Source organism: Salvelinus alpinus, chromosome 38, assembly GCF_045679555.1.
Source record: "Salvelinus alpinus chromosome 38, SLU_Salpinus.1, whole genome shotgun sequence".
Classification (NCBI taxonomy): Eukaryota; Metazoa; Chordata; class Actinopteri; order Salmoniformes; family Salmonidae; genus Salvelinus; species Salvelinus alpinus.
The window spans coordinates 7,606,665-7,631,879 of NC_092123.1; the positions used below are offsets into that span (position 1 = coordinate 7,606,665).

The following is a 25,215-nucleotide window of genomic DNA, read 5'->3' on the forward strand; positions in this document are numbered from 1 at the left end:
TGTTGATGTTGTTTACTCAGCTAACTGAATGCCTGTTGTGGTCGATGCTTTAGCGAGAGAGCGAGAGCGAGTGTGCACGAGAGAGCGCACGCGAGAGAGAAACTAAGGAACAAGTCCTGTTTCAAAGATTAAACACAATTAACCCACTTGGGGTTTCTTAAATAAACACAATTATTTTAATTAAACAAGCAAAATACCTTTCTGCAGGAGATGTCTTTGTGTATCGTAAATACAGTGTATTTTCCCCGCCTTCTGCATAGCACTGCATCATAAAATGAAAATGCCAAATACAAGTTATGAGTTTTAATTATGCTGTATCTGCTTCTACACTAGAAAGCCAAAAATAATATTAATGGCATGTTAAGAGATAACACTTTGTATTAACTTGCATTAGGCAAAGTAATGCAAGTGTACAGCCATAATTCACAATGATATCTTTCCACTCTTGGCAAAAGGTATGGACCAGTAATTATTCTATGAGGGGAAGGTATCATTTAAATAAACACACAGGCTTCTCAGCTCTCTGACCCCCTGGGAAACTTTGAACTTCGCTCCTCAAGGTTGACATGATCACACACAGCAGGTCAATAGGGTCCGCTGCCTCCCTCAGCCACAAGGCTTCCCATTGGTGGGTTAAAGGTCAGGTCAGTCCCCTGGGATCAGGTTTTCTGAACTTTTATATAGACCTCACCCTACAAGCACACACACACACACACACACACACACACACACACACACACACACACACACACACACACACACACACACACACACACACACACACACACACACACTTGATCTGATTTACATGTTCTAAAAGTCTGTCCTATAAACTCCAAATCAACTAAGGGGATATGGGGATAGATTGGCCAGTGTGACATACTGTTTGTGCTTCCTGGAATGCTTGCAAATGACACATGTGCTTGCTGATACAGTACTGTGTGTGTTGTGTGATGGAGGGGGAGATGTTAAATGACAGGGCTGTAAAACCAACATAAACTTGACCTTGGTCTGTCTGCTCCCTTCACTTAGTAGGTTACCTCACATGATGGTCTACAGTAGAGAAGTACAACAGAGAAAAGAAGTAGCCTGTGGTATCTGCCTTAATTTTTATAAATGAATTCATTAATTTAATGAAGATAAAGTCTCAAAACAGCGATTCCTGGAAGTGGCCAACTGTCAATGGAAAAACGATATCCTTATTGTAACGACCTACTGTAGCCGATTTCAGCAGTTGCCGTCTCTTACGTCTCTCTCACTTTATTACCCCTCCTTGGGTCCTTCTGCTTCTCGAGACTGACTGTATGTTGGAAACGATTAGCCATTCACTCACCCCTCGCTGTCGGTGGAAGGCGCATCCTGCACTGTACAGTTTTGGGCAGAAGTTACATTTTATTTGCAAAGTTTATCAAGGGGCTACACACGAAACAAAACGGATACTTCAAACAGTCTATCGAAGCCCTGTGCGCATTTCTGTCTACGGATTTTACATCGGAATTTGTTGTAACTATTTTATTCTTTGGGGAGTTTGTCATTATAGGACTGTATAACTATGGAGTTATGCGCTTCGTGAGGAGTGGCGTTGAGGAGACACCAAAGCCATGGTAAAATGGGATACAGTGAGTCTGGATCTAAATAAAAGTTTATAAAACAATCTAAGGTGAGATGTTTCATATTTTCCTTTCGGTTCAGGTCATACCATGTTTGATGTGCGTAAAGATGCGTTCATACAGAGGTCACTAATTTCGCGCATAGTCAAAACGATTTTCTCTACAGTGAAGTGTTTTGTCAGAGCTCACCTTTTCATTTGTGTTTGAGTACTACTGAAATGAGCCAATAATGAATCTGTAACCCTCCAGTGATAGGAGGTAGGAACACTTTGTGGTGGATGGATGCGCAGCTGAAGATGGATTGTCCCGCCGCATTCATATTGATACTGTCCGTGCTGATGGTGCCAGTTACAAGTCTCCCCTGCCCGCGCCAGTGCACGTGTCCTCAGGCCACAGAGGTGCACTGCACGTTCCGTTCCCTGCTCGCGGTGCCCGCCGGCATACCCAGACAAGTGGAGCGCATGAACCTGGGGTAAGCCTGGTGGATTGACTCTATTCAATGACCCGCAATGAGACCATAGGCCTAAAAAACAAGCGTCGTGCACAATAACTTATACCTATAGACGTGCAGTATGTGTAAAATGTGAAGTGCATAAAGTATACGATTTGTATTTATGCATGTGCATTGTAGGCCAATAAAATTAGAGGCCTTTAGAATTGTTTACAGTTAACTTAAGTACATGTGCTGAGCATGTGCCTGAAATTAATCTCTCTGCAAGTCACAAGTAAATGTGCATAATGCAATATGCCTACAGTGAAGTCTGATGTAATCTTATTATATGCTTATTATATACCCCATGCTTTTTACTGAGTCATTTTACATATGAGCTATTTCTTAAAAATAACAGAAAGGCCCACCCATTGTATATGTTCCCAACTGCCACCTTTATTGACAATGTTATGATTTTAAGTTCAGTCGTGTCTTTAGCCATTTCTTCTTATACAGTCAGAAACGAAGGCACGTCGCTCCACAAAGAACACGTCAAATAAGTTAATAGTCAGTCATGAATTGCTTGTGTCGTCGTCGTTTCCTGTAGGTTTAACACCATACACCATGTGACTCAGACCTCTCTGGCTGGGTTGAGGAAGCTGGAGCTTCTGATGATGCATGGGAACGATCTCCACAACATTCCCAACGGGGCCTTCAGGGATCTCATGTCCTTACAGGTACAAATCAAATCAAATGTTATTTGTCACATGCGCTGAATACAACAGGTGTGGACCTTACAGTGAAATGCTTAGTTACAAGCCCTTAACCAACAATGCAGTTTTAAGAAAAATAAGTGTTAAGTAAAACATTTAATAAAAAATAATTCAAGAGCAGCAGTAAAATAACAGTAGCGAGGCTATATACAGGGGGTAGCACACACTGCAAATAGTCCGGGTAGCCATTTGATTACCTGTTCAGGAGTCTTATGGCTTGGGGGTAAAAACTGTTGAGAAGCCTTTTTGTCCTAGACTTGGCACTCTGGTACCGCTTGCCATGCGGTAGTAGAGAGAACAGTCTGTGGCTGGGGTCTTTGACAATTTTTAGGGCCTTCCTCTGACACCGCCTGGTATAGAGGTCCTGGATGGCAGTAAGTTTGGCCCCAGTGATGTACTGGGCCATACGCACTACCCTCTGTAGTGCCTTGCGGTCGGAGGTTGAGCAGTTTCCATACCAGGCAGTGATGCAACCAGTCAGGATGCTCTCAATGGTGCAGCTGTATAACTTTTTGAGGCTCTGCCAAGTCTTTTCAGTCTCCTGAGGGGGAATAGGCTTTGTCATGCCCTCTTCACAACTGTCTTGGTGTGTTTGGACCATGATAGTTTGTTGGTGATGTGGACACCAAGGAACTTGAAGCTTTCAACCTGCTCCACTAGAGAGGTTGTTGTCCTGGCACCACACGGCCAGGTCTCTGACCTCCTCTGTATAGGCTGTCTCATCGTTGTCGGCAAACTTAATGATGGTGTTGGAGTCGTGCCTGGCTATGCAGTCATGAGTGAACAGGGAGTACAGGAGGGGACATAGCACCGATCCCTGAGGGGACCCCGTGTTGAGGATCTGCGTGGCAGATGTATTGTTACCTACCCTTACCACCTGGGTAAGCACCTGCCCGTCAGGTAGTCCAGGATCCAGTTGCAGAGGATGGTGTTTAGTACCAGGGTCCTTAGCTTAGTGATGAGCTTTGATGGTACTATGTTGTTGAATGCTGAGCTGTAGTTAATGAATAGCATTCTCACGTAGGTGTTCCTTTTGTCCAGGTGGGAAAGGGCGGGAAAGGGCAGTGTGGAGTGCAATAGAGATTGCATCATCTGTTGATCTGTTGGGTGGGTCTAGGGTTTCTGGGATAATGGTGTAGATGTGAGCCATTACCAGCCTTATTAAGCACTTCATTGCTGGCTACAGACGTGAGTGCTATGGGTCGGAAGTCTAAATGTCATTGAAGACACTTGCCAGTTGGTCAGCGCATGCTTGGAGTACACGTCCAGGTACTACGTCTGTGAATGTTGACCTGTTTAAAGGTCTTACTCACATCGGCTACGGAGAGCGTGATCACACAGTCGTCCGGAACAGCTGATGCTCTCATGCATGCTTCAGTGTTGCTTGCCTCGAGGCAAGCATAGAAGTAATTTAGCTCGTCTAGTAGGCTCGTGTCATTGGGCAGCTCGTGGCTGTGCTTCCAGTAATAAACAGGAAATGTTGATTAACATGAAATATCACCTCAGTACTGTAAAGTAGGTTATACAGTATAGTACCAGGAAATTGTTCCATTCTATTATTATATTCTACTCTATTTTACTATAATCTATTCCAGAGTTACCCAAACTCGGTCCTGCACCCTGGGGCCCCCCTGAGTGCACATTTAGTTTTTTTTGCCTAGAACTACACAGCTGTTTTCAAATAATCAAAGTTTGATGGTGAGTTGGTTATTTGAAGTTTGGGAAACCCTGCTCTATTCTATTAGGATGTTAACTCCCTTACCTCTGCCTTTCTTCCCCTCAGATGCTGAAGATGAGCTATAACAAACTGAAGGAGATCAACAGACACACTCTCCAGGGTCTGTGGTCTTTGACCAGACTCCACCTGGACCACAACCGTCTGGAGTTCATTCAACCAGACACCTTTCAGGGCCTCACCTCCCTACGTCTCCTACAGCTGGAGGGGAACAGATTGCAGCAGCTCCACCCCTCTACCTTTTCCACCTTCTCCATGATGGGACACTTCCACGTCTCCACCCTCAGGTGAAGCCGAGCATGATGAACTACAGTACCCATAATGCTCTGGACAATATTTTATCAGTTTTATCTTAGTATCGGGCACTTTCTCAATTCATCTTTCCTCGATTCTTTGCGTCCTCTCTCCTCACCGTCTTCTCAAAACTCATAGTAGAAGGTCAGAGGGGTGGGACCTTCTCTAATGCAGTTGAAAATGAGGCACGGAAATAGGATGTGAGGAATCACGGAAGGAGGAATTGAGATGGAGCCAAGATGTTTGAAGCTAACGTTATAATGTCCCTCCTGTCTCCTTATCGATTCATCAGGCACCTGTACCTGTCGGAGAACAGGCTGACCTCGCTGCCCCAGAAGCTGCTGGGAGGAATGCCCCAGTTGGAGAACCTCTTCCTGCATGGGAACCCCTGGACATGTGACTGCAGGATGAAGTGGTTCCCCGACTGGGACAAAAACTCACCAGGTTATGTATTTTATTTACCAGCTACTCAGTGAATGTACGTATTTGTCAGTGATGGCAGATACAATTGGATCAATGCTCAAAGCATAATGCAGCTGTCATTTTACACATTTGTGCCTTGAAAATGTATGTCCAAAACCTAACCAACCTTCACACTCGGAATTCCAAACATCGGATAATGATGTTAATGTTCCCCCTCGTCTTCCTTTCTTTATAGGTGTACTGAAGTGTAAAAAGGACAGGGCCTACCCAGGAGGTCAGCTCTGCCTTATGTGTTACTCTCCAAAGAACTTACGAATGAAAGAAGTCCTGGGCCTGGACACACTGGGCTGCTCCAGCCCCGTTATCACCTCCCCTGATCAACCTACGACCCCAGAGGACACAGAGACCGAGGTCATGACCCTGGAGGAGTTCAAGGGGCCATTTGGCAACATTACCTTAGGCCTGACGGACGAACATGGGAACAAAGTGGATCTGGAGTGCAGCGTCGGAGAGCCCCGCAGAGAGTTGTCTAAGGTCAGCTGGGAGCAGGTCAACCCGCTGCAGCTGGCCTCTAATGTGAGTATCTCCGTGGATCTGGAGTGTCCCATCAACAGGGACAATTATGAGAGACTCTGGAAGCTGATCCCCTACTATAGCGACACGCCCGCTCACCTGCAGAGAGAGATGATGCTGACTAAGGAGCCGGTGCCCAGCTACAGGTAGGCTGGATTAAGAAACCGCTTTTTAACTGATCATTATGGGCCAAATTCCAACTTCTACTTGAGTAACATTTTCACTTATTCCTGCATTGAGATCAATGCACGTGAACGTTTGTGGAAGTTAGGATCTGCCCATATGTGATTTTATTTGTTCATTTCAGATTGGTCCTCAATACAGAGCACAGTTGTCAAACTCATTTTCCCCAAGGGCCACATTCAGTCTTGACTGAGTTCCGGAGGGCCACACTTAAAATGTATTGTATTTCCTTGCCATCAAAATGTGCCAAAAATTGTCCTCACTCTATTTTTCGATGCTCCCTGACTGTCTAGCTTTCGTTTCGATGACTGTTAGCTAGCTGGACAGAGTGAAGGTAAATGTAGGTCCATTATCATTTCTACATAGTCTTGATTTGGTTTTAGTCAATTTAAATATTGATTGAGATTGTTTTTTTCCCACAAAAATAAATAAATATACAGTACCAGTCAAAAGTTTGGACACACCTACTCATTCCAGGGTTTTTCTTTGATTTTTATATTTTCTACATTGTAGAATAATAGTGAAGACATCAACACTATTAAATAACACATATGGAATCATGTAGTAACCAAAAAAGTGTTAAACAAATGAAAATATATTTGATTCTTTAAAGTAGCCACCCTTTGCCTTGATGACAGCTTTGCACACTCTTGGCATTCTCTCAACCAGCTTCATGAGTTAGTCACCTGGAATGCATTTCAATTACCAGGTGTGCCTTGTTAAAAGTTCATTTGTGGAATTTCTTTCTTTCTTAATGCGTTTGAGCCAATCAGTTTGGAAAATTTCAAGAACTTTTAAAATTTCTTCAAGTGCAGTCGCAAAAACCATCAAGTGCTATGATGAAACTGGCTCTCATGAGGACCGCCACAGGAAAGGAAGACCCAGAGTTACCTCTGCTGCAGAGGATACGTTCATTAGAGTTACCAGCCTCAGAAATTGCTGCCCAAATAAATGCTTCACAGAGTTCAAGTAACAGACACATCTCAACATCAACTGGTCAGAGGAGACTGCGTGAATCAGGCCTTCATGGTCAAATTTCTGCAAAGAAACCACTACTAAAGGACACAAATAATAATAAGAGACTTGCTTGGGCCAAGAAACACTAGCAATGGACATTAGACCAGTGGAAATCTGTCCTTTGGTCTGATGAGTATAAATGTTAGATTTTTGGTTCCAACCATTGTGTCTTTGTGAGACGCAGAGTAGGTGAACGGATGATTTCACATGTGTGGTTCCCACCGTGAAGTGGGATGGTGTGGGGGTGATTTGCTGATGACTGATTTAGAATTCAAGTCACACTTAACCAGCATGGCTACCACAGCATTCTGCACCGATACGCCATCCCATCTGGTTTGCACTTAGTGGGACTATCATTTGTTTTTCAACAAGACAATGACCCAAAACACACCTCCAGGCTGTGTAAGGGCTATTTGACCAAGATGGAGAGTGATGGAGTACTGCATCAGATGACCTGGCCTCCATAATCACCCGACCTCAACCAAATTGAGATGGTTTGGGATGAGTTGGACGGCAGAGTGAAAGAAAAGCAGCCAACAAGTGCTCAGCATATGTGGGAACTCCTTCAAGACTGTTGGAAAAGCATTCCAGGCGAAGCTGGTTGAGAGAATGCCAAGAGTGTGCAAAGCTGTCATCGAGGCAAAGGGTGGCTACTTTGGAGAATCTCCAATATAAAATCTATGTTGATTTGTTTAACACTTTTTTGGTTACTACATGATTCCATATGTGTTATTTAATCATTCTGATGTCTTCACTATTATTCTACAGGGTAGAAAATAGTAAAAATAAAGAAAGATTAGTAGGTGTGTTCAAACTTTTGACTGGTACTGTATATATTAATAATAATCAAACCACCCGCAGGCCGGATTGAATGGGCCTTGAGTTCAATACGTGATATAGAACATCTAATTTCATACTGCTATGTTATGTGTTTTTTTCTAATAAACTCAAACTTCTTGATCTCCAGGTACAGGCAGGACCTGGAGAGAGACGCGTTGTACTACACAGGGGTTAAGGCTAACATGGTAGCTCAACCATCCTGGCTGATGCAGAGCTCTGTGGACCTGCAGCTGAACAGGCCCCAGTCCACTGGGAAGAGCGTCAAGCTGATCCTCAGCACCCACCTCACACAGACCGTGGAGCCTGAGCTGGAGCGCAGACAACGCAGGACATGGGTCATGATAGAGAACACAAACGCTACCAGGACGACGCTGAGTGTTGTAGTGGGCAGCGCTGCTGTAATAGACTGTAACGTGTTGAGCTCAGGAGACACGGTGGTTCGCTGGATGCTGCCAGACGGGACCCAGCTGGAGGCACCATACAGCAGCCCAGACAACAGGGTGTCAGTGTCGAGCACCGGCAGGTTGGATATTAAAGCTGTAGGACACTCAGACTCAGGGATATATTACTGTATCGCCCAGGTCTCTGACGACCTCAGTGTCCTCCCTTTCCGCCTGACGGTCGAGGAGTCCTCCAGTCCTCCCCCTCTTGGAGGGGATGAGACGGCGCCTACCCTCGTAGAGGGGTTCACCGGTGTCCCTCTCACTCTGAACTGTGTCGTGTCTGGCTCTCCTGACCCTGAGATTAACTGGATCCTTCCTGACAGCAACATAGTGAGTCACAGAGTCAACTCTTCTAGAGCGCTGGTGTATTCTAACGGAACACTGAGAGTCCCAGAGAGTCGACTGACAGACAGTGGATATTATAAGTGTGTGGCGATGAACCAGCATGGTGTGTATTCCCTGGCTACTAAGGTGACTCTCACCAGACAGTTAGGAGCAGAGATGCGACCACTGAGGAGAATGAGGCCACAGTCCGCTTCAGGGGTCAACACCAGGGTCAAAACCCCCATGGAGAACACTGAGGAGGCATCAGGGGACAATGAGGACGCACAGGAGGAAGTCCCCTCCTCGTCTTCCTCCTCTTCCTCCTCATCCTCATCCCTGAGCCGTGTGGAGCTAATGAATCGGCGGAGAGGTCAAAGTTCAAACAGGGGTGGTGGACATCCATTTAGAAACACATGGAGGCGACCTGCTGTACCTAGAAAAGCAACCACGACAGGGACAAATGATGAAGACAAGAAAAACACAGTGGGGACGAGGAGGAGGATTAACGTGGCAAACAAAAATATAGACCCGGAGAAGTGGGCGGACATTTTGGCCAAAATCCGTGACAAGAACGGACAGGTTAACACTATCATAACACCCAGCTCAACTCACCTCACCACAAAGAAGAGTCAGGAGTCAACAACAACAGCCAGCGCTAAGCAGACAGAGTCTCCGGACAACATAGAGGGATCAATAGACGACCTCCACGAGGAAGAGGAGAAAGAGCCATACACACCCACTATTATACCGCACACACCCACTCAACACACTACTTACACCACAGACTCCGATGCGGATACAGGCACAAATCATGCCCGTTTCACGCAGCCGGTCACAGAGCCTGTCACATCTGTTCCCCAGCAGCTCAGTAACACTGTCACACACACAAATTCGCAAGGCAGGCACACAGTCACACCCACACACTCCCAGATCCTGGGTCAGCTGCGTGTGAACGTCTGGACCAGTTCTTCATACCACGATTCTTTACAAGGAGAAAATCAAAGCACCACCCCCACCGCTTTGGCTACAGATGGTGACGCGGTTACAGAGTCTGATATCTCACCCACATCTGAGGATAATCAGGGGGCGGAAGACGCTAACGAACCCAGTGTTGTTAACAGCTATAATGAAGGAGGTGACGCATATTTAGACAGAGCTGAACTTGACCCATCACTCACCACCGCCACAGTTAGAGGGTACTCTGAATCGGAAACAGAGAGCGATGGATTTGATCACTCTCTCACTGAGACTCGGAGCACAACTGCTAAACTAGAAACACATGCACAGCTAAAGCAGCAAACAACGTCGAATATAACCCATCTTCCACTCACCACTCCCTCTCCCACAACCAAGCTCACTTCAACTGTGAATATGAGGAAGGAAACTCCAGGTGAGGTGGCTACTCGACTCAGAAACCAGAACTCCAGGAGAAGGAACGGGGGTGGGGGCAGGAGAAGAAGGCCCAATACGGGTAGAAAGAAGCCAAAGCCTAATAATCCGTTGAGAAGTGATTCTACAACCTCAGCCACACCTAAGGACGCCCTCCCAATAACTACCAAGGCAAACACTGCCACGTGGATTAAAATAGAAACGTTCGACAAGGCCAAAAGCATGACGGACAGGTTTAATACCGCAGTTCCATCGACGGGCAGCCAAGCAACGTCATCAGGCAGAGTGAGTCACGAAGAGAACACAGGAGTCTCTTTATACCAAGACAGGATTGACCCTTCGGTGAAGCCTACAACTCGAAAGGGCACCCTTTCACCACACGCCAAACCACGGTTCAGGAGCACACCAGCCCCACTGGCGTCTCCCACAACCTCTTTAACAGAAACATATAAACAATCATCCCAGAGTAGCCATCACAGATCATCCCCAGAAAGAGCCTCTCAGACTCCGAACACTCAGAGCCCAGTCCCAGAGCACTCGGTTGTGCACACGACAGCCAGTCAGGGGAAATTTACAAGCGTCCCCCTTCCTGCAGTTAAACCAACCGAGACAACACAAAGAGGAGGCAGCGATACTGTAGACCTTCACCCTGTTCCAAGTCCTGACAAGTCCCCGGAGAACCGCAACACTCGACCGGGACTGCTACCAGATGGACAGCTCAACACACCAGACAATCGATATACAACAGGTACGACGGAGGTTAAAAAAGTGCCGGTCAAAGAGATTGACAGCGTGTCCCCGTCTATCCGGCATGAAATAACCAGTGCACACGGCACAACACACGCCCCGGGTGCCTCAACAAAAGAGCCCTTTCATGAAGAGGTAGAACATGAGAAGGCTCGGCTTAGTACCACTGAAATGCCGGTGACATCTGAAAGCTCTTATCACGGATCTGATCCTTCTAAAACAGTCACTGTTAAGCCCGGAACAACCTTTGATGGGCACTATAACATCAGAGAAAGCACATCCACCACAGGCAAAGCCCGAACACCAGTGGAAAATGTTGCCGTTTCTTTTGCTGCTACTACAACAAAGGATGTTACTCCAACTATGTCACCTGTCACCTCCACATCAGTTAGGGCATCTGTAGTTTTCCCCTCTAGGGTGAAGCCTCAGATCCCTGTACTAAACACTCCATCCACTAGGGTCAGGACCCAACCTTCGTCCAGAACAGTGGAGGCTCCCTCCAACTCCAACCACATCCCAGACAGTCACAGAGAGAGAGTCCTCATCTCTCAACCCGACCAGAGGAACAACCCGATCCTCAACAGAGGAGACTCCATCCTAATCACCAGATCTGACCCCAACAGACAACCACCACCAGCCGACTCCCACACCACTACTAAACTAGAGTCAACTGACATCAGACCTGATCCAGTCACCGGTGTTAAACCAACCACCACAGAACCCAGAACACCCCACAGGCACAGGACAGTCACAAACACAAACACCCAGATGGTCAAACAGACGACCACTACAACCACTCTCACTCCCACCACCACAATGAGCGTTTCTCAGACTTCATTAGTGTCTTCATCGAAGCCTCAGAGTCCATCCAGTGGGGGCCAGAGGACAGAGACCCCTACCCAGACACAGGGGTTATCAGGTGGGGTGTCGGGAGGTGGTGAGAGACCCTCCGTAGCAGGACCTGCTGTAAGAGGGAAGCCCCGGATCACCAATGTGGATGTGCAGACAGTGACAGTGAATGCAGAGATGGATGCACAGCTGCCCTGTGTGGCTGTAGGGGAGCCCAAGCCTTTCCTCTCCTGGACGAGAGTCTCCACTGGTATGTATAACAGTACTTCCGTTTCTGTTCTCCCCTCTTCATAGAACATCCGCCTGTTAATGTAACAAAAAAAGGAGAATCCTATTTGTCATGATATAAGCTATGCTCCATTCTTGTGTTTCAACAGACAACATGTTGTAGAAGTAATCCTTTATCTGCATTGTTTTAATCTGCTCGATGTCTTGAAACATGTGTTCTTTTCATCCATGCAGGAGCGACAGTAGCCCAGAACACCCGGGTCCAGAGGTTCGAGGTCCATCCCAACGGCACGTTTATCATCCGTAACAGCCAGCCCCAGGACCGAGGCCAGTACCTCTGTATGGTCCAGAACCAGTATGGCGTGGACAAGATGGTGGTCTCCCTGATGGTCCTGGCCCAGCATCCCAGAGTGCTCCAGCCGCGCTACCGCGATGCTACCGTGTACCACGGAGACGGCATCGATTTGGAGTGCCAGGTACAGGGACATCCCATGCCCCGGGTCACCTGGGTGCTGCCTGACAGGGTCCACCTCACTGCCCCCCCAGCCCCGGGCCCTGACAACCCAGCCAGTGGCCCCCAGCCCGGCCCTCAGTCTGGCCCCAAGCGCGTGGACCTCCTCGGTAACGGTACTCTCCGGATAACCCAGGCCAGCTACACAGACAGAGGGATCTATAAATGTATCGGCAGCAGCGTGGCGGGAGCCGATACAGTCTCTGTCCGTCTCCATGTGGCAGCCTTGGCTCCAGTCATCCAACAACCTCGCTATGAGAACATGTCCCTCCCCGAGGGCAGCACGGCCTACATCCACTGCACCGCCAAAGGAGCCCCTATGCCCATCATCCGCTGGACCACGCCCGACGGAGTCCAGCTCCTCACCTCGCAGTTCGTCAACGGCCGTCATTTCTTTGTCTTCCCCAACGGGACCCTGTACATCCGTGGGCTAGGCCAAGGCGATGCGGGGAGATATGAGTGTGTGGCCAGTAATGCGGTAGGAGCCTCCAGGAGAACCAGCATTCTGACAGTACTGAGACTCCCATCCTCCACTAAGGCCAGGATTACCTCCTCGTCTCCCCAGAGGACTGACGTGGTCTATGGGGGGCTGCTGAGGCTCGACTGCATTGCCACAGGAAAACCAGAGCCCAGGATCGTCTGGAGGACCCCCTCTAAGAAACTAGTGGATTCCCAGTACAGGTATGCATCCTCTGGCATCTTTTTCACTCACTGTCTAATATGCACTACAGGCCATTGTCTGTATGTACAGTGCTTTGTACAGTACTTTTTCCACATTTTGTTTTGTTACAGCCTGAATTTAAAATGGATTAAATTGAGATTTTATGTCACTGGCCTACACAAAATATCCCATTATGTCAGCGTGGAATTATGTTTTTAGAATTTAAAAAAATATATTAAAAAGGAAAAGCTGAAATGTCTTAAGTCAATAAGTATTCAACCCATTTGTTATGGCAGGAAAAAGTCACATAATAAGTTGCATGGTCTGTGTGCAATAATAGTGTTTAACGTGATTTGTGAATGACTACCACGTCTCTGTATCCCACACATACAATTATCTATAAAGTCCCTCAGTCGAGCAATGAATTCAAACACCGATTCAATCACAAAGACCAGGGATGCCAGGGACCACCAATGCTTTGCAAAGAAGAGCACCTATTAGTAGATGAGTAAAGATTTAAAAAGCAGACGTTGAATATCCCTTTGAGCATGGTGAAGTTATTAATTACACTTTGGATGGTGTATCAGTACACCCAGTCGCTACAAAGATACAGGCGTCCTTCCTGCCAGAGAGGAAGGAAACCGCTCAGGAATTTCACCACGAGGCCAATGGTGACTGTGATAGGAGAAAACTGAGGATGGATCAACAACATTGTAGTTACTCCACAATACTAACCTAAATTACAGAGTGAAAAGAAGGAAGCCTGTTCAGAATTAAAATGTTCCAAAATATGCATCCTGTTTGCAAAAAATGTGGCAAAGAAATTCACTTTATGTCCTGAATACAAAGCGTTATGTTTGGGGAAAATCCAACACAACACATCACTGAGTACCACTCATCATATTTTCAAGTTATGATAGAAAGAGATGGAAATAGAGCTAACCACAGGCAAAATCCTAGAGGAAAGCCTGGTTCAGTCTGCTATCCAACAGACACTGGGAGACAAATTCACCTTTCAGTAGGACAATAACCTAAAACACAAGGCCAAATATACACTAGAGTTGCTTACCAAGAATGTTCCTTAGTGGCCTAGTTACAGTTTAGACTTAAATCGGCTTGAAAATGTATGGCAAGACTTGAAAATGGCTGTCTAGAAATGATCAACAACCAATTTAACAAAGCTTGAAGAATTATTTAAATAATGATGTGCAAATATTGTATAATCCAGGTGTGCAAAGCTCTTAGAGACTCACCCAGAAAGACTCACAGCTGTAATCGCTGCCAAAGGTGCTTCTAACATGTATTGACTCAAGGGTGTGAATACTTATGTAAATAAAATATGTGTGTATTTTATTTTCAATATATTAGCAAAAATTTCTAAAAACATGTTTACACTTTGTCATTATGGGGTATTGTGTGTAGACGAGTGGGGAAAAAATATATTGAATCCATTTTGGATTCAGGCTGTAACACAACAAAATGTGGAATAAGTCAAAGGGTATGAATACTTTATGACGGCACTGTATGTCAACTATCATCATCAGATGTTATCATGAATGAGAAGGTTTACTGTGAAATCATACAGGGGCACATTTTCTATTCCCTAAAGGTTAGCTGAAAAAACATTTAAAAAATACCTAAAATGGTTGCTATTAACAGCAGGACAGCAGGATTTACTGTTATAAAAACAACTTGTTTTTGTTGGGGGGGGGGGGTTCAGCTTCGACCCCAGAATAAAGGTGTTCACCAACGGTTCTCTGGCCATCCAGGCCATGACAGAGAAAGATGATGGGGACTACCTGTGTGTGGCCCGAAACAAGATGGGGGACGACTACATGCTTCTGAGGGTTAGCGTGCTGACCAAGCCGGCCAAGATTGAGCAGAAGCAGCTGCTGGCCAGTCAGAAGGTCTGTCTTTTGTCTTAGGTTTCTATGTAAATAATGGGCCACATCCCAAATGGCACCCTATTCCCTGTACAGTGCACTACTTTTGACCAGAGCCCTATGGGCCTTAGTGAAAAAGAGTGTACTATATAGGGGTTAGGTTGCCATATGGGGCAGAACCTTGGTGTTCTTAATGTGATATTTGAATGTGTTGCATGTAAGTGTCATGCAAATATTTCGGCTTGATTTTCTGTCTAATGTACGATTGGATAGACAAGAAATATCTTTGAATCTGAAGGTGATGTACGGAGGAGACCTGAAGGTGGACTGTATAGCGTCTGGCCTCCCCAACCCTGAGATCCGCTGGGCTCTGCCGGACGGCACCATGATCAACACACTGAAACAGACGGATAGTAGGGCTAGAGGTGGCCGCACCCGCAGGTACTTGCTATTTGTTGAATCACATCTAACTTCACACGTACCGTAATATGTTATTGAATCACATAATACAGTATTTACACACAATCTGTTATTGAAGCACATTAACTGCATAGTCGATAAGGATCACAGTACAATTTTCAAACAATCACCCAACCCCTCCCACCCCCCAGATACGTAGTGTTCGACAACGGGACGTTGTACGCCAACGACGTGGGGATGAGAGAGGAAGGAGACTACACCTGCTACGCTGAGAACCAGATAGGGAAGGATGAGATGAAGGTTCACGTCAAGGTGGTGGCAGACCCTCCGATCATCAGAGACAAAACTCAAAGCCCTGAAGTCATCAGGGTTCTTTATGGGGAGACCGTGTCTCTGAAGTGCAGCGCCAAGGGAGAGCCGACACCAGTCATCACATGGCTCTCCCCCACTAACCGGGCCATTGCCTCCTCCTCTGATAAGTACCAGGTCCATAATGATGGTACATTAGTGGTCCAGAAGGCACAAGGCTTTGATGCTGGTAACTACACCTGCACAGCTAGGAACAGTGCTGGCCAGGACAGCAAAGTCACCAGGGTGGACGTCCTTGTGATGCCGCCAACCATCAACGGACTGAGAGGTATGGTCAACACTATCAGAGTGACGGCTATAAAGGACCAACGCACCATGCTGGCCTGTGAGGCCGTGGGGACACCCATCCCCCAGATCATGTGGGTGTTACCGGAGAACGTCATTCTCCCGGCGCCATACTACGGCAGCAGAATGACGGTGCATCGTAACGGTACGTTGGATATACGTTCGCCGAAGGGGACCGACTCAGCTCAGCTGGCCTGCATCGCACGCAACGAGGGCGGGGAGGCCAGGCTGATGGTCCACCTGGAGGTTAGAGAGATGGTAGAGAGGCCGCAGCTCAGAGGGCCCAAAACAGAGAGCCTCTCTCTAACGGTAGGTGGTACCATGACCCTGAACTGCTCCTTTGAAGGAGGCGCAGCACCCCCAACGGTAACCTGGATCCTCCCTAATGGTTCCCCCCTCATGAGCGGTGCCCAGTTCTCCAAGTTCTTCCACCGACCTGACGGCTCCTTGGTCATCACTAACCCCTCTGTCTCTGAGAGTGGGATGTACCGTTGCCTGGCGAGGAATGTAGCCGGGCTAGTGGAACGTACTATTACTTTAGCCCCGGAGAGAAAACCAGAGATCAATAACCGCTACAACTCCCCCATCAGTATTATGAATGGGGAGAGCCTCCAACTCCACTGTCTCTCCACGGGGGACCCCCTCCGGCTGACGTGGACCCTGCCCAGTGGGGTGGTCCTGGGGCGGCCACAGAGAGCCGGTCGCTACGCCGTCCTAGCCAATGGAACGCTCGCCATCCAGCAGGCGTCCGTCTACGACCGCGGCTCCTACGTCTGCCGAGCGGCCAACGAGTACGGCAGCGCCCTGCTCTCCGTGCCCGTCATCGTCATCGCGTACCTGCCTCGCATCACCAATGGCCCGCCTCCCGTGATATACGCCCGCCACGGCGTGGCGGTCCAGCTGAACTGTGTTGCCACGGGGATCCCCCGAGCTGAGATTGCCTGGGAGACGCCGGATAGGACGCGGCTAGCGGTCAGTGCCCAGCCACGCCTCTTTGGCAACAAGTACCTCCACCCACAAGGCTCTCTCATCATCCAGAACCCCACACAGAGAGACCAGGGCTTCTACAAATGCACCGCCAGGAACGCGATAGGGGTCGATACTAAAGCCACCTATCTACATGTGTTCTGATTAGCCTGAGACAAATAGGTTTTCATCATATGCCCAAGAAACTGCCAAAGGAGCTGAGCACAGCCGATACTTTTCATCCATCCACATGATGTTGGAGAGCCTTTGAATCACTGTCAATGCAAAGTAAAGATACACTTTCCAACTGGTAGCTAAACAAACGAGCGACTGTGTATGCAGTAGCTGTTCTCTATCTGTCCTTGACATCATCCAAGGCCATGTTTCAGCTGCGTTTCAACAACCATTTTGTGACAAAGCCGTTTTTCACTCATCAACAAACACTTTGCTCTGAAGGACTTTAAATCTTCTGCGCTGACCATGACAATTTATGTCAAACTGTTTTGAGAAGCATAGCTAAATATCTTCTTATGTTTCGATTAATGAAAATATTCTAAATGATACAGAAAATAACCAGTATTGCTGAAATGAGGACGATTTCAGGGGCCTAAGCAACAATGGCTGGTGTTTGAATAACTGCTTCACAGCCATCCATATCATCTTACTCTCTTAACAAAAAGTATTTTTAAGGACTTGTAACCCTGCTATTTACAGGTGAGACTCACACATTACCGTTACTGTGATGATTGTACATGGAATGTGGTTTAGATCTGATTGCAACTCTCATAGGTGTCAACATCAACTCATAAAATAATACTAATATGTTTTTACATGCCCTCATTATTAAATTATTTGTCTTTAAAAGACTCTGATTTATAGGAATTTTACACATTTTTAATAAAGAGAAGCTCAAAATCCATCGAAATCTTGTAGAATATTACTTATATAAGTTTGAGAAAAGACTATGGATGCGCCCCAAATATTGCACTATGTAGGAAATAGGGTGTGATTTGAGATAGAACCGTAGTTTATGGGCCCTGGTCAAAAGTAGCGCACTACAAAGGGAATAGGGTGCAATTTGGGAAGGGAGTAAGAATTTAGAACTAGGTCACGACAGATTAGGGATCTGTCTTCCAAGAGTAAACATTTTCAAACGTAGCTCTGGGAATTATTATACAGTCATGGTCCCTCTCTTGCTAAAAGGAGAACCATCTGGTTGTGTGGGGGAAATCCCCTGTTAGTTCACTGGTTTCCCTCTGAAAGAATTCCCGCTTGAACTATACAGACTTAATTGTAATCAGCTTTCATGATTGATGAATTCCACTCACAACTTGAAGTGGTGCAGTACCGCTGCAAGAGGGATGACATAGAAAATGTGTTTATTTGACTATTGATGGACCTGCTCTTCAGGAAATGGCCCGTACATTTGCCTGTTGAGCCCGAATAAATCTTCCCTCTTTTGTTTCAGATAATCGAAGAAATAAAGGCTTTAGCGGTCTCTCACTGACCCAGGCCCAGGTCAAAAACAAAGCAGAAACCACCCAGGGCAGCTGCTCACATCTTGGACACACCTGTGGTTCTGTCTGTCCCAGTTCTATAGAGATGAAGTCGTCCTTTTGCCATTACAGTACCATATTGTCATCAGCACTAAGTACTGCGGTCTTGCTGTGTTTATATTCCGTTTCCACCTCCACTCTGCTCTGTCTCTTAACATAGTTAACGTAATACCCTATTATGCAGATAGTGAGACTGATGACATCATAGGAGAGCGAGAGAATGACAGAGAGAGGGGATGAGAGAAAGAGAGAGAGGTAGTGAGCTCATGGGCTCCTGAGTTCTTCTGCAAAAAGATAGAAATAGAGTTGGATTAATGTAGATGAACTTAAAAAAAATTGCAAGGACTTATACAGGATACTAACCTCAACATCAAAACCTTCAATCCATATCAAAATTCCATACCTAAAACCTTGATTTTGGACAAAATTACCTGAATGAACAATTACTACAAAGGACTTTGACTCGGTACCAGTACCCCAAGTATATAGCCGCGTTATTGTTGTGTAATTTTCTTGTTACTTTTTTATTATTATTATTTTTTTAATTCACTTTAGTTTATTTAGTAAATATTTTCTTAATTCTATTTATTGAACTGCATTGTTGGTTAAGGGCTTGTAAGTAAGCATTTCACAGTAAGGTGAATACCTGTTGTATTCGGCGCATGTGGCAAATCAAATTTGAACAAACCAAAACCTGCAGAAGAAACACAGCGGAACCTGGAAATACCAGCCAACACAAAACTGAGTGAGTAATGTTCAGTCTGAACCTACTTCTGAAGACAAAAAATTCAAAGGCTAATCTCTAGGTAATTTTGTTAAATAAATCTTAAGAAATAAGGCTACTAAGTGTAACATTATAGCTTCCGTCCCTCTCCTCGCCCCTACCTGGGCTCGAACCAGGGACCCTCTGCACACAGACAACAGTCACCCTGGAAGCATCGTTACCCATCGCTCCACAAAAGCCACGGCCCTTGCAGTGCAAGGGGAACAACTACTTCAAGGTCTCAGAGCGAGTGATGTCACCAATTGAAACGCTATTAGCGCGCACCCCGCTAACTAGCTAGCCATAACACATCGGTTACATAAGCTACCAAACTGCTAGGACAAAACTGACCTGGCTGCAACTTCAATTAGCACTGAAGTGTGAAGTGAGAGGTGTGAAAACTCTTGAGCCCAACGATGGCAGGAGAGTTTCACAGCCAGCAGAACAGCCCACCTCAGCCACGACCACAACCTCACCACAATGGGACAAGCAACACAGGACCCACCAACCCAACAGACCACACCCTCCTTACAGGCCCCCTGTCAGCTCCCCTGATAGCCCTCTTGACAACCCCCACATATCAACTAAGGATACACAAAAGCCAGAGATTGTGCTCCTCATTGACTCAAATGACAAATACATTCAAGAGGATAAACTTTTTCCCAAACACAAAGTAGCTAAACTCTGGTGCCCAAACACTAGGCATGCCCTGGAGCTGTTGTCAGAGGACAGACTAGGGTCCCCCAGCCACATCATAATTCACACAGGCACAAATTACCTGAGGGCCCAGCATGAAAGGGTGGCCACAGCACTCAATGGAGTGATTGAACAAGTGGTTATCTCCACCCTGCTACCACGAAAATACTTTCACCCTGCCACCATACAGCGGGTTAATGCAAGTATTTCGCGAGACTGTGCCTCAAAACCTAATGTCTACCTGGCCCACCACTCCACCCTGGACAGCCTTTACGACCAGGTCCGCCTCTACAAGGCAGCAATCCCAACTTTTGCCAGGACCGTGAAGGACGTCACCCTCAACCGTAGCCCTAGCCCTAGCACCTCAGACAGAAGCAACAGAGCAACGGAAAAACCTCCCAGACCAGCGAGACACCCTCCCAGACCTGTAAGACCCCCTCCTGAAGGACCTGCACCGAGGCCACAGCATCGCCAGCCACACCCAAGACCACCCCAAGCAAACCCTGGCCACACCCTATATACAGTTGAAGTCGGATGTTTACATACACCTTAGCCAAATACATTTAAACTCAGTTTTTCACAATTCCTGACATTTAATCCTAGTAAAAATTCCCTGTCTTAGGTCAGTTAGGATCACCACTTGATTTTAAGAATGTGAAATGTCAGAATAATAGTAGAGAGAATGATTTATTTCAGCTTTTATTTATTTGATCACATTCCCAGTGGGTCAGAAGTTTACAAACACTCAATAGGTATTTGGTAGCATTGCCTTTAAATTGTTTAACTTGGGTCAAACGTGTTGGGTAGCCTTCCATAAGCTTCCCACAATACGTTGGGTGAATTTTGGCCCATTCCTCCTGACAGTGCTGGTGTAACTGAGTCAGGTTTGTAGGCCTCCTTACTCCCACACACTTTTTCAGTTCTGCCCACAAATTTTCTATGGGATTGAGGTCAGGGCTTTGTAATGGCCACTCCAATACCTTGACTTTGTTGTCCTTAAGCCATTTTGCCACAACTTTGAAAGTATGCTTGGGGTCATTGTCCATTTGGAAGACCCATTTGCGACCAAGCTTTAACTTCCTGACTGATGTCTTGAGATGTTGCTTCAATATAGCCACATCATTTTCCTTATTCATGATAACATCTATTTTGTGAAGTGCACCAGTCCCTCCTGCAGCAAAGCACCCCCAAAACATGATGCTGCCACCCCCGTGCTTCACGGTTGGGATGGTGTTCTTCGGCTTGCAAGCCTCCCCCTTTTTCCTCCAAACATAACGATGTTCATTATGGCCAAACAGTTCTATTTTTGTTTCATCAGACCAGACGACATTTCTCCAAAAAGTACGATCTTTGTCCCCATGTGCAGTTGCAAACCGTAGTATGTCTTTTTTATGGCGGTTCTGGAGCAGTGGCTTCTTCCTTGCTGAGCGGCCTTTCAGGTTATGTCGATATAGGACTCGTTTTACTGTGGATATAGATACTTTTGTACCTGTTTCCTCCAGCATCTTCACAAGGTCCTTTGCTGTTGTTCTGGGATTGATTTGCACTTTTCACACCAAAGTACATTCATCTCTAGGAGACAGAACGCGTCTCCTTCCTGAGCGGTATGATGGCTGTGTGGTCCCATGGTGTTTATACTTGCGTACTATTGTTTGTACAGATGAACGTGGTACCTTCAGGCATTTGGAAATTGCTCCCAAGGATGAACCAGGCTTGTGGAGGTCTACAATTTTTTGTCTGAGGTCTTGGCTGATTTCTTTTGATTTTCCCATGATGTCAAGCAAAGAGGCACTGAGTTTGAAGGTAGGCCTTGAAATACATCCACAGGTACACCTCCAATTGACTCAAATGATGTCAATTAGACTATCAGAAGCTTCTAAAGCCTTGACATCATTTTCTGGAATTTACCAAACTGTTTAAAGGCACTTTAGTATCAGGTTGTGCGCTACTGGTAAGAAGTCAGGTGCAGGAGAGCGGAGAGTTGTGATCAGGCGCACACTTAAATTGGCAGAAGTAACAACAGACAGACGCAACTGCGTCAAAAACCTCCAGCCAAATGGCAAAAGTGCAAAGCGCGACAACAGTCACAATAATGCATAAGTTAAACAATTAAACACACTTGGGTTCAACACGGTACCCGGGGAAAAAACAGCCTGGCGCGTAACACGAAACATGTAACAAAACAATTCTCCACTATTTATGCTGCAGTAGTTTATGTGTAGGGGGGGCTAGGGTCAGTCTGTTATATCTGGAGTATTTCTCCTGTCTTATCCGGTGTCCTGTGTGTGAATGCTCTCTTTTTTTCTCTTTCTTTCTCTCTTTTTCTCTCTTTCTTTCTTTCTCTCTCTCTCGGAGGACCTGAGCCCTGGACCTTGCCTCAGGACTACCTGGCCTGATGACTCCTTGCTGTCCCCAGTCCACCTGGCCGTGCTGCTGCTCCAGTTTTAACTGTTCTGCCTGCGGCTATGGAACCCTGACCTGTTCACCGGACATGCTACCTGTCCCAGACCTGCTGTTTTCAACTCTAGAGAGCAGGAGCAGTAGAGATACTCTGAATGATCGGCTATGAAAAGCCAACTGACATTTACTCCTGAGGTGCTGACCTGTTGCACCCTCGACAACCACTGTGATTAATATGATTTGACCCTGCTGGTCATCTATGAACATTTGAACATCTTGGCCATGTTCTGTTATAATCTCCACCCCGCACAGCCAGAAGAGGACTGGCCACCCCTCATAGCCTGGTTCCTCTCTATGGTTCTTCCTAGGTTCTGGCCTTTCTAGGGAGTTTTTCCTAGCCACCGTGCTTCTACACCTGCATTGCTTGCTGTTTGGGGTTTAAGGCTGGGTTTCTGTACAGCACTTTGTGACATCAGCTGATGTAAGAAGTGCTTTATAAATACATTTGATTGATTGATATAAACTTCCGACTTCAACTGTAGGCCTCCACATTTCAGACCTAAGCCCCTTCTGCCCACCCCATGCTCCCCGCCCCTGCGGCAAGAACCTCAACATAACAGCAGGACATATGCCCAGGCCGTGAGCAGAGCAACAGGCCCAACCCCCACTATTACACCCACCCAAGCTCCATCCTGCGACCTAAGAGGTATGTATCAGATGCTCAACATGTTCTGCTCCAACCTACTGTGATGGTCCGGGCCTAAACCACACAAAAACAACACTAGACACTATGGAACACAAAGCTTTTACTATCTCATCCTGGAATATACAAGGTCTGAGGTCATCTGCCTTTGGCCTAAAGAGCAGCAACCTAGACTTCATCAAAGAAATTGAAAATACAGACATTGTCATCATACAAGAAACGTGGAATAAAGGAGACAGACCCACTGGTTGCCCTCTAGGCTACAGAGAGCTGGAAGTCCCATCCACCAAACTACCTGATGTGAAACAGGGAAGAGACTCATGGGGTATGCTAATTTGGTATAGTGCAGACCTAATCCACTCTATTAAATTAATAAAAACAGGAACATTTTACATCTGGCTAGAAATTAATAAGGAAATTATCTCTACAGAGAAAAATGCCCTCATGTGTGCTACCTATATCCCCCCAATAGAATCCCCATACTTTAACGATGACAGCTTCTCCATCCTAGAGGGGGAGATCAACAATTTCCAGGCCCAGGGATATGTACTAGTCTGTGGCGACCTAAATGCCAGAACTGGACAAGAACCTGACACCCTCAGCACACAGGGGGACAAACACCTACCTGGAGGTGACAGCATTTGCTCCCCAATATGCCCCCCTAGACACAACTACGACAACATAACCAACAAAAATGGGTCACAACTCCTGCAGCTCTGTTGGACTCTGGGTATGTACATAGTCAATGGTTGGCTTCGAGGGGACTCCTATGGTAGGTACACATATAGCTCATCTCTTGGCAGTAGTAATGTAAACTACTTTATCACTGACCTCAACCCAGAGTCTCTTAGAGCGTTCACAGTCAGTCCACTGACACCCCTATCAGATCACCACAACATCACACTCTACTTGAACAGAGCTATGCTCAGTCATGAGTCATCAAAGCCAAAAAAACTGAATAATATTAAGAAATGCTATAGATGGAAGGAAAGTAGTGTGGAAATCTACCAAAAAACAATTGGGCAACAACAAATCCAATCCTTTGGACAAAATGTTTCAGTATAATAGTGAAGGTGTAAACTTGGCAGTAGAAAACCTAAACAGTATATTTGACCTCTCAGCTTCCCTATCAAATCTAAAAGTTTCAAGCAGACAACCTAAGAAAATGAATAACAATGACTAATGGTTTGATGAAGAATGCAAAAACCTAAGAAAGAATTTGAGAAACCTATCCAACCCAAAACATAAAGACCCAGAAAACCTGAGCCTATGCCTTCACTATGGTGAATCACTAAAACAATACAGAAAAAGAAGGAACAGCACGTCAGAAATCAGCTCAATGTAATTGAAGAATCCATCGAATCTAACCACTTCTCGGAAAATTGGAGAACTCTAAACAAACAACAACACGAAGAGATATCTATCCAAAACGGAGATGTATCGATAAACCACTTCTCCAATCTTTTTGGCTCTATAATAAAGAACAAACAGCAAAAACATGTACATGAGCAAATACAAATATTAGAATCAACTATTAAAGACTACCAGAACCCTCTAGATTCTCCAATTACATTGAATGAACTACAGGACAATATACAACCCAAAAAGGCCTATGGGTTGATGGTATCCTAAATGAAATTATAAAATATACAGACCACAAATTCCAATTGGCTATACTTAAACTCTTTAACATCCTCAGCTCTGGCATCTTCCCCAATATTTGGAACCAAGGACTGATCCCAATCCACAAAAGTGGAGACAAATTTGACCCCAATAACTACAGTGGGATATGTGTCAACAGCAACATTGGAAAAATCCTCTGCATTATCATTAACAGCAGACTCTGTACATTTCCTCAGCGAAAACAATGTACTGAGCAAATGTCAAATTGGCTTTTTACCAAATTACCGTACGACAGACCACCTACTCACCCTGCACACCCTGATTGACAAACAAACAAACCAAAACAAAGGCAAAGTCTTCTCATGCTTTGTTGTTTTCAAAAAAGCTTTTAACTCAATTTGGTATGAGGGCCTGCTATACAAATTGATGGAAAGTGGTGTTGGGGGAAAAACATACAACATTATAAAATCCATGTACACAAACAACAAAAAAGTGTGTGGTTAAAATTGGCAAAGAACACA

General features: G+C 45.9%; 1 protein-coding gene across 1 annotated transcript; it reads left to right on the top strand.

Annotated features, from left to right (window-relative positions):
* The first annotated feature begins 894 nt into the window (after positions 1–894).
* On the top strand, positions 895–17,872 carry mxra5a (matrix-remodelling associated 5a). Its single transcript, XM_071387433.1, has 11 exons — positions 895–1,660; positions 1,860–2,082; positions 2,648–2,777; positions 4,597–4,835; positions 5,135–5,286; positions 5,501–5,984; positions 8,006–11,880; positions 12,093–13,050; positions 14,751–14,937; positions 15,212–15,354; positions 15,525–17,872. The coding sequence occupies exons 2-11, from the start codon at positions 1,889–1,891 to the stop codon at positions 17,116–17,118; spliced, it is 7,956 nt and encodes a 2,651-aa protein (XP_071243534.1). The 5' UTR covers positions 895–1,660; positions 1,860–1,888; the 3' UTR covers positions 17,119–17,872.
* Positions 17,873–25,215: the final 7,343 nt, after the last annotated feature.

Bases quoted from the DNA above. Each gene is read 5' to 3' on its own strand.
- mxra5a (XM_071387433.1), top strand. From the start codon at position 1,889: ATGGATGCGCAGCTGAAGATGGATTGTCCCGCCGCATTCATATTGATA. The intron at 5,985-8,005 runs GTAGGCTGGATT...CTTGATCTCCAG, and splicing joins GAGCCGGTGCCCAGCTACAG to GTACAGGCAGGACCTGGAGA. The intron at 15,355-15,524 runs GTACTTGCTATT...CCCACCCCCCAG, and splicing joins AGAGGTGGCCGCACCCGCAG to ATACGTAGTGTTCGACAACG.